The following is a 10306-nucleotide window of genomic DNA, read 5'->3' as shown; positions in this document are numbered from 1 at the left end:
GCTAAATAATCAAACAAATAGAGTCCTGACCTGAACATTTATTTTCTGTTTAATAAAGAGCCGGAGAGACATGGGAGACTCCTGTTACTGAACAAACACTCTATAGCAATTATTACTATCAGAATATAGAGCTATATAACACAGAAAATCACCTAAGGCACCTTTAAGTGTCAGAATAAACCGTTGGGGGATTAACAACAAATCTGTTCTTACCTGTGGGGCTTGAGTTTGTGCCGGGGGAGGCGGAGGAGCGCCTTTGGATTTAGAGTTATTCCTACGAAAAGAGACATTGATATGAATACAGAGTACAATGTACTGTAAATGATGTACTGTAACACAGTGGTTCTCAGACTTTTTTTTATGTCAAGGACCCCTAAATTGACACTTATTAGCCTGTGGACCCCCATTTGAAAAGATATGCCAGGGACCCCCCATAAGAGAAGATTGTTTACGGCTCTAGCAGTGATTTTCAACCTTTTTAATTTCAAGGACCCCCAATTTGACATGCATTAGGGCTACGGACCCCCATTTAATGGCATTTCTATCTCTGGGACCCTGATTTATATTGTAAGATCAATGTTGATGTAACTCAGAAAGTGTACAAACGGGTCCATTTGGTTCCATTTGTACACTCTCTGAGCTACAGACCCATAAGCGTCCATTTGGTTCCTAACTATCCATCATTTAGCTGGGGACCCCCCCCTGGAACTCCCTCAAGGACCCCTGGGGGTCCCCGGACCCCACTTTGAGAACCAACGCTGTAACAGAGACATCCTACTATAAGACGGAGGTAGTTGGACCCACCGTGACTCTGTCTGAGGTGTGTGTGTCGTGGTGATGGTGGCGATCTTCTCAGCGTTGGTCAGCAGAGATGCGTTGGACGACTCTGAACAGAGAAACACAGAGTATATGAGTACAGACACAAACAAACAAGATACAACAAGGCATGGCAAGCGTAGGAAGTCTTTCCTGTTAACCGGGGAATGCATCTGTGTCATTTTTAGATTTGAACCACTTTAACCATTATTTTGCACTTTGGCTATTCAAAAATAGCAGATACATACAAGCTCATAGCGCGGCACCGAGAGCAGCACTATGAGCTTGTAGATCTGCTATTTTTTGGAAAAATCATGAAAATGTGTGCAAAACTTTGAATATATATTTAGAAGACATTTAATGTCTTCTAAATCCGAACAGTTTTTTAAAACGTATGTTGCTATAATCAGTGGTTCTCAAACTTTTCAAGTCAAGGGCCCCCAAAATGATATGTATTTGGCATAGGCCACGGTGTCAACACAAATGCACACCACACACACACACACACACACACAACATTGTTGTGTTTGGAATTCATGTGTTTGAAAAAACACATGAAAAAACACAAGAACAAAAGCAAAACAAAATACTTAATTGCAAATGTACAAGCCTGGCGCCGCAGGCATGAATGTGGTAGCGAATATCATTCCCCACTGACCCTGCTCACCTACTGTACGTATAGGCCAATTATTTGTTTACCAGCATCGAGACGTTGGACGCACAGGTGATTGTTTCATGCAATCAATTCCCAACATATTGTTTCAGGGTTTCGCTGGTTTCAGTACATTCAACCTCCTCTTGTGTGTTGGCTAATGAGGCGCGTCCTAGCGAGACCTGACAGAATGGGTTTCATTTGGTGCCGGCCTGCACGCGCACATACTGGTTCTTATCAGTGTGACGTCGTCTGTTAAGGGGTCTATAGCTTGAATACCGTCACTGTCAGACAAAAACCTCTCCTTAGTTCAACGTTTTATGTTTTTTTGTGTCACAAAAAAGTAGTGAACATAGCTATTTTCCTATTTATTTATTTTTTGTTAATAATAATAAAAAGGGAACGGTTTTGGACGTACAAGGTTTCCGCCCGACAACAACGATATGCCCGCTGCCCTGAGGCTGTGAAAGCATCTCTATGACTAATTCATGTCACTCTCTCTATCTCTCTCTGCTCTCTCGCTTCCCTCGTTATTATGAAAGGCATGCCTTCCCACCGGTGGAAAGTAACTAAGTACATTTACTCAAGTAATGTATTTAAAGGGAGATTTATATTTCTTTTTTTCTTTTATAAAAATAAAAAATATTATTTCTAAATCAATGAAAAACGCTACCCCCCTCACACATTAGAAGGCCAATATCAGTCACCAGAACCAGGTGTGTTTTCAATGAATCCAACATGGCTAGAATTTGTTTGAAGTTATAACGGGTTTTATATAGGAAGGGGGCGTGTCTGATAAAATGAATATCAAATATGATTCAGCATCAACTTAAAACTGTCTGCGGTGAAATGTCTCTTTAAGCTTTGAGGTACTTTTACCTAAAAAATGTCAATGCTTTATACTTCTACTCCACTACATCTCAGAGGCACTTACTGTATATCACTACAATTATTTGACAACTTAAGTTACTAGATTACTTTGTAGATTTTGATTATTAATACGAAACATACATCAACCAATGAAGCCATATTTTATACTTAAGCCGGGGAAAAAATAGCCAAAATACAAGCTCACAATTATTATTATTTTATTTTTTTTAGAAACCCTTTAAAAAAAAACTTGTGAAATGGGACAAAATGAGTACTTTTTTACTCAAGCACAATTTGAATACAAACCCCATATGATTGAACGGAGTCACTCAGAGCTCTCTATACTTGTCTTTTCTGTTTTCTGCTATTGTGCGAAAGCTTTCCTCCACAATACGGATGCTGGGGATTAAGTGGTTAAAGAGAGAATGAAGAGGAACAGCTAATGCTATCATTACTATTTAATCCTAACTGCCAGGATCCGCTGGCAGGCATCAAAACAAGTTCTGTGTGTGTGTGTGTGTGTGTGTGTGTGTGTGTGTGTGTGTGTGTGTGTGTGTGTGTGTGTGTGTGTGTGTGTGTGTGTGTGTGTGTGTGTGTGTGTGTGTGTGTGTGTGTGTGTGCGTGCGTGCGTGTGTATCTTGGGGGGTTGTTCGCCCCTACTTCTCTCCACTTAATTAAGCTGTGTCTCTGAGGAGGAACTATTTTCATACCACAGCTTCTCCAACTTAGTTCCACTCAACCCCATAACAACCTAGAATTCAGGGGTTTCCCTATAACATTTTCCAGAGATTTCCACCCACAAAAAACGGGTCACGGTGCACCACATTGTTAGCTTTTAGATGTACATCTGCTGTAATATTTGAAATGGGGTTTAAGTGGTTAATTCATGAAAATAAACGTTTTCCCTTCTAATGTAGTGGAGTGAAAGTCATACTTTAGTCATATTTCGTTTTTTGAGCGGTGCCAGCCGCTCCAATAACTGTGAGTGTGTTTGTATGTCCGTATGTATGTATGGGCACAGCAACAACAGCTGCAGCTGATTGCAACACAAAGATGCAACCACAATTAAACACAAACAGGAGACAGTGCAAGACATGCGCGCACGCACACACACACACACACACACACACACACACACACACACACACAAAAATACTTCAAAGTACCTAAATGAACCTAAATTGCACACATACTGTATGGGGCACTACAGCAGTGTTACAGCAGTTTCTAACATTTCAAATGGCCATAACTCGGTGACCATTGCTCTAATCAGCCCAAATAGAGTAGTACTGCCTGAATACCAGCACCCACACATCAAATACAAATACAGTAGTACCGCCTGAATACCCCACACATCAAATACAGTAGTACTCTCTGAATGCCAGCGCCCACACATCAAATAGATTAGTACCACCCGAATACCAGCACCCACACATCAAATACTGTAGTACCGCCTCAATACCGCTGGGTGACCTACCTTCAAGTGGCGCTGTTGAGCAGCCTTGAAATGAATGGACAGGGATTTAACATTGTTCCACTAGTTCATATATAGCTTGGTGTTCATAAATTGGTGTGATTGTTATACATTTCTAACAATAGGCTCTTAGGAGAAATTGGGCCTCTTTCCTACTTCCTTCACAGATTTTACCAATGATACTAATGAAGTCACAGTGGTTCTCAAACCTTTTAATCTCAAGGACCCCCATAACTCTGAGAGTGTACAAATGGAACCAAATGGACCTGTAAGGGTCCATTTGGTTCCATTTGTACACTCTCAGAGTTACACACCTTTTTAAGGTGACATTTAGAACCCCCCCCATGAGGGTCCCTGGGCCACACTTTGAGACCCACTGGTGTAGCAGAGTGTTTCCAGTGAGTCAACATGCACAACATCAGCAGCCTGACCTCTGTTTGACCAGAATGGAACCGTCATTAGTATCATTGGTAACACCTGTGAAGGAAGTAGAGAAGGGGCCCAATTTCTTTCCAATATGGCCGCTGTGCACAGAGCCTATGGAGCAAAAATAACACCATATGGTTCTTTCTTACCGTCTCCAGGGATGATCCTCAGGGCCACGGTGTTGCCGGCCTCCTTGATCAGGTTGACGATGTCCGAGTGGGACTTGTTGGTGATGGAGCAGCCGTTGACCGCCAGGATGCGATCCCCCACCTTCAGCTTCCCACAGCGGTCCGCCGGGCTGCCCTCGATGATGCGCCCTATTTTGTGGGGCATGGCCACACACGCATTGCCGGCTTTTGTGTTAAAAAAGGCCATATTGTGTGTGTGTGTGTGTGTGTGTGTGTGTGTGTGTGTGTGTGTGTGGTTTATCGTGTGAGGGGTGCCCATGTTTATGTGTGTAAGACAATTTGATGTTTGATTGGATCGATTGATTATGTATTGATTAATGTTTTTGTTTAATTTTTTCAGGAGAAGCGAAAGATAATGATAGGAAATGGAAGAAAAGAGAAAAGGGGAAAGATGGAGGAAAAAGGGTAAAAAAAAGGAAGAATTCATCATCCGACAAGGCCACCATACAGAACATTTTCACCCCCAGAGACACCAGCCAGACATCCCAGAAAAAAACCTGCCCCCCCATCAGCAGGCATTCAAAACACTTCTGACCAACCTGATTGGTTGAAAGGATAACACAGAGATAAGGTCATTGGTTGAAGGGATAACACAGAGATAAGGTCATTGGTTGAAGGGATAACACAGAGATAAGGTCATTGGTTGAAGGGATAACACAGCGATAAGGTCATTGGTCGAAGGGATAACACAGCGATAAGGTCATTGGTTGAAGGGATAACACAGAGATAAGGTCATTGGGTGAAGGGATAACACAGAGATAAGGTCATTGGTTGAAGGGATAACACAGAGATAAGGTCATTGGGTGAAGGGATAACACAGCGATAAGGTCATTGGTTGAAGGGATAACGCAGAGATAAGGTCATTGGTTGAAGGGATAACACAGCGATAAGGTGATTTTTTTGGGGGGGTGAACTACTCCCTTAAGATTTCCACCTATAACACCATGAGAGGTCCTATACTCTGGAATGTGAGGCACGGTTAGGGTCCTTTCAGACGGCAAGCGACCGACACGCCTATGTATTACATTTTCAATGAGAGGCGGGCGAGTATTTGGGACGCGCGGAGAAGTTGAGGGGCGGTGAGGTGAGCGGGCGCAGTCCCATGAAACTTTCGCGCGCGTGCTCGTTTGTGCACACACGCGCACGGGCGGCAAGAGCTGGCTTGTGGTGAGCTTTTGCTTTCCCCGCACCGCACAGGAGGACAAAACAACAATGATCGCGGCGCGATCAACACTGATCGGAGCGGTAACGCCCGCGTGGGCCGCTTCCTGTCTGTCACGACCGTTGGAAGGAGGAAATTGGAGGAAATTGTCGATCCACAAGCTCTCCAACTGAGGTTGGATATTCCTGTTTTATAAAATATAAAACAGGAATATTTTTTTTTATTTATTTCTATTTTTAATTATTTTTCATTTCTGTTTATTTCTTATTTTTGTTTTATTTCTTATTCATGTTTTTTTTTTTTTTTTTTTTATATATCTCCATTTCCCAGGCTACAGGGTGTGTTGTTGTGTGTTGCTGCCAATACAACGAAGCATAAAGTTAGACATATTGCAGACACTGTAGCAGTATATTGCGAGCTTTCGGATCTGCTACTTTTGATGTTTTCGAGTGACGCTGCAGTTTGATAAAGTAGGGCGTTAATAAACGGAAAAAAAACCCACAAACATTATGGAGATAAGAGGTTTCTGTTCTGAGCCACCTCTGCAGCCTATATGCAGGTACAGTATAGTACAGCCTACAGCTTGAGTGACAGCGTTCAATAAGGTATGTATTGTTTACAGTACAGCACTGAATACACACCAGGGATATCCCTCCTCTGCTCTGTCCAGCCTCTGACTCATTCCCTTCATCTCTCTCTGTGTGTGTGTGTGTGTGTGTGTGTGTGTGTGTGTGTGTGTGTGTGTGTGTGTGTGTGTGTGTGTGTGTGTGTGTGTGTGTGTGTGTGTGTGTGTGTGTGTGCGTGCGTGTGTGTGAGAGGTGGTATTTGGTTTAGCGGAACAGGTGCTTTAAGCGCTGATGTGTTGACACACTGTCCATTGTTAGAGAGAACATTCTCTCTCTCTCTCTCTCTCTCTCTCGTCGCATTGCGACGCATTGTGAGCTTGTAGATCTGCTATTTTCAGATAGCATATAGGGCTGACGTGGTTAATGTATGTTATTGTTTTGTAATACTTATCTAAATCTACAAAGTAACTAGAAACTAAGGTTTTCAAATAACTGCAGTGGAGTAAAAGTACAATATTTTTCCTGAAATGTTGTGGAGTAGAAGTATAAAGTGTCGAAAAATTAAAAAGTAAAATACCTCAAACTTTACTTAAATACAGTCCTTGAGAAAATGTACTTAGTTTACTTTCCACCACTGCCTGTATCACCTCACCTCACAGCTGCCTCTCTCTCTGTCTTGATTAAAAAAACATTGCACTGTATCTATGCCTCCCTGAAAGCCCTGGAACGGAAGCTGTCATTCTGTTTGTCAATTTCATTCACCAAAACATATGTTATTGAATTTATATTCCCTGCTACGCAGCAAGCTATATATGCTTCGGCTAATTTGATTTACAGTAAGACAAATATACGTGACCGCACAGACGGAACGGAAGTGTGGTGGAGGCGGACATCTGCTGTAGTTTGAGAAAAAATACTGAGGATCCGGGCAACTCAAAAGTACTCACATCTTTTACTTAAAGTTGTACAATGCAGAATCACAAATAACGATTTTTAGCAACCTCTGCTGGTCACTACCGTCACTGCATACAATTTCCGTAGTCCTCGATTACCCAGAATTCCATTCGTTTTCACCGGAAGCCGGAAGCGTTTCAAAAAGCGATCTTTTAATTGTTTTATACTATCTACGGATCGTTTCTCTTAGCCAGTGGAGCATTAGTTACCATGAGCTGTGCTTTCTTTTTCTGTTCTTTTTCGATCTTCCAATCCTACATTCTCTTAAAATCAGCGTGAGGTTCCTTTTTGTTATTAGCGCGGTAGTTCCTGGCCAAACAGGAAACCGTTGCGGTGTTCCTGGCCGACGTCATGACGTCGGCCAGGACGTCGGCCACGACGTCATGACGTTGGCCAGGAACGTCATTTTCCCGGGAAAGTCCCCCCCGTCCACGTTCAATAGAAAATATATAAATAAAAGGCTTCCGGGGGTGAAATTCATGGAGTGGGTGTTGTGAAACTTTTGCCACTCACAAAAGATATACAATTTAACTTTAGTTTTGTTGAAAACGTTACCTAGTATGCCTTTAAAGTTATACAGTGCAGGTCCACAAATAACGATTTTTAGCAGCCTCTGCTGGTCATTACCGTCACTGCAGGACGTTTATTTATTCCTCTGTTACCCAGAGTTCCATTTGTTTTCACCGGAAGACGGAAGCGTTTCAAAAAGCGTTCTTTTAATTGTTTTATACGATCTGTGGATCGTTTCTCTTAGCCGGTGGAGCTTTAGTTACCGTGAGCTGTGTTTTCTTTTTCTGTAGTTTTTCGACCTTCAAATCATACAATCTCTTAAAATCAGTTTCCCTTTTGTTATTAGCGCGGTAGTTCCTGGCCAAGCAGGAAACAGGTGCGGTAGTTCCTGGCCAAACAGGAAACCGGTGCATTTCCGCTTCCGTTTTCCGGCTACATGACGTCATTTTCGCGGGAAAGACACCCCCATCACCGTTCAATAGAAAATATATGTATAAAAGGCTTTCGGGGGTGAAATTCATGGAGTGGGTGTTGTGAAACTTTTGCCACTCACAAAAGATATACAATTTAACTTTAGTTTTGTTGAAAAAGTTACCTAGTATTACTTTAAGTAAAAGTATCAATAGTCTGTTACAAGTAAAGGTTCGGTATTCAAAATGTACTTGAATAAAAGTACGAAAGTATTGGCATCAAAATATACTTAAAATATCAAAAGTAAAAGTACTCATTATGCAGATTATCCCTATTTCACAAGTTTTCAAATGTATTAAAATCTTTTGAAAATAGCTGATCAAAATCCACAAATAACTTAAGTTTTCAAATAATTGTAGTGGAGTAAAAAGTACAATATTTTCCTCTGAGATGTATTGGAGTAGAAGTAAGTATTGAAAATTGTAAATATTGAAGTAAGTACAGTACTTGAGTAGCCTACATGCACTTAGTTACTTTACACCACTGCTCAATTGTAAAAGAGGAGGAGCCAGCTTTTATTAATACAAGGCAAACAAAGGCCTCTGTAGGCCCAAACTTATTGGAGTTGTTTGCCTTGTATTAATAAAAGCTGTCTCCTCCTTTTTTTCAATTAAGTGTGATCCTCAGTTTTCTTTTCTCATGTTTTTCCTGTCTGATCCAGGAGCACCTTTGATCACTTTTAACTATTTTTAACCACTGTACGACGTATTAGTCTCCGGTGAACATCTGGTTGCATTGGTTTTCTCTCTCATCTGCTGTCGTTTCTTTGCATTCAGTCCCACAGATCATACTACAGCGTCTCACAACAGCATCAAAAGTAGCAGATCCGCAAGCTCGAAACGCGGCGCGAAGCGACGCATTCCGAGTTTTGAGCTTGTAGATCTGCTACTTTTGCTGTTTTTTTATTTGAAGGGGGGGGGGGCTGAACAGTTTGCACGTAAACATGATGTATATGGCCTGATGGATGCAGCAGATATACATGGAACTAACATCCCATATTAACAGGCAGCAGCAGCAGCAGGGGCCTGGATCAGCACTCTGTCAATCTGTATGGCATCCATAATACATCTTATGCTTCACTATTCCATATCGTCTCTGTTGGGCGGAAACCTCATATGTCCAAAACTGTTACTTTTCAGGATTCCAATAAAAACAAAAACAGCTAAAGTAGCAGATCTAGTAGGGGGGCCCAAAAGGTAGATCACAATATATCTACCAGTAGATCACAAAGGCTGTGCAGGTATAGACCACATGACATGGCCCTAAAAAATACCAATTATATTATTTTTATTTTTATTTATAAACCAAAATCAAAAAACTTTTCCTCTTTTTGGCAACTGCCACTTGAATTCATGTAAATTGATTGATTGACATCAAGAAGGGCCGGTCAGCTCCCTTCACAGCTTCTATAGCAGACAAACCCCCCATACAATGCTTTGTTCTCAAGTGTTGCGCGCAAACGTCAGTAGTATTACAAAGTTATATTAAAAATGTGCATGGCAAAAATGAACCCGAAAACCCACCCTTCCATACAGAATGGGAAGAAGACTCCCCCCCCCCCCCCCCCACTATTTCCCATTCCAAGTGTGTTTGTCTTATATGGAACGCCAGCGCCGCTATTCCAAAGCCCCCTCAGGTACATCTTTCAAGTATTTTCAGCAATGGGATAATACTTTTTTTTGGTGGGTAGATCTTGTTGAGCTGGTCATTTTAAAAGCAGTTCTCAAGTCCAAAAAGTGTGGGCACCCCGGAAGGAAAACACAACAAGTTAGACTATGGAGATAAGAGGTTTCTGCCCGACAGCGACGATACATCTGCTTCCCTATTCCATATTATGCATCCGTCTGATGGAGTTCATTGTTGAATATTTAAATATATTCTCAATAAATCAAATCAAATCAAATAAGAGACCACGCACATTCATCGTCGTCGGGGAGGGGCTTTTACTTACCGAACGTGGTCCCGGCGTCCGGCCTGGACACGGACGACACGATGACGAAGCCGAAGCCCTCGTTCTCGCCCCGCTGGATCTCCACGTCGTACGGCTGCAGGGAGGCGGGGACCACCGCGCTGCCGCTGCCGCCCCCTCCCCCGCTGCCGATGCCGCTATATGGGGAGAAGAGACGAGATAAAGATGAGACCTTTATTGCATTGCTTCTCAAAGTGGGGACCCCCAGGGGTCCTTGGGGGGGTACCAGGGGGTCCCTGGCAAAATTA

At 42.3% G+C, this 10306-nt stretch overlaps 1 protein-coding gene across 1 annotated transcript in view; it reads right to left on the bottom strand.

Annotated features, from left to right (window-relative positions):
• Positions 1–10306, bottom strand: part of LOC308096889 (membrane-associated guanylate kinase, WW and PDZ domain-containing protein 1-like) — a 199769-nt gene that overhangs the window by 8722 nt on the left and 180741 nt on the right. The window contains exons 21-24 of the mRNA XM_080444399.1: positions 10041–10195; positions 4388–4555; positions 805–886; positions 214–274 (exon numbers count right to left, since the gene is read on the bottom strand). Coding sequence (XP_080300525.1) covers positions 214–274; positions 805–886; positions 4388–4555; positions 10041–10195 — 466 coding nt within the window. The remainder of the gene's footprint in view (positions 1–213; positions 275–804; positions 887–4387; positions 4556–10040; positions 10196–10306) is intronic.

Source organism: Gymnoscopelus braueri, assembly GCF_963280865.1.
Source record: "Gymnoscopelus braueri genome assembly, chromosome: 12".
Lineage (NCBI taxonomy): Eukaryota > Metazoa > Chordata > Actinopteri > Myctophiformes > Myctophidae > Gymnoscopelus > Gymnoscopelus braueri.
The sequence above is the reverse complement of the archived record's forward strand: the minus strand, read 5'-3'. Positions and strand labels throughout refer to the sequence as shown.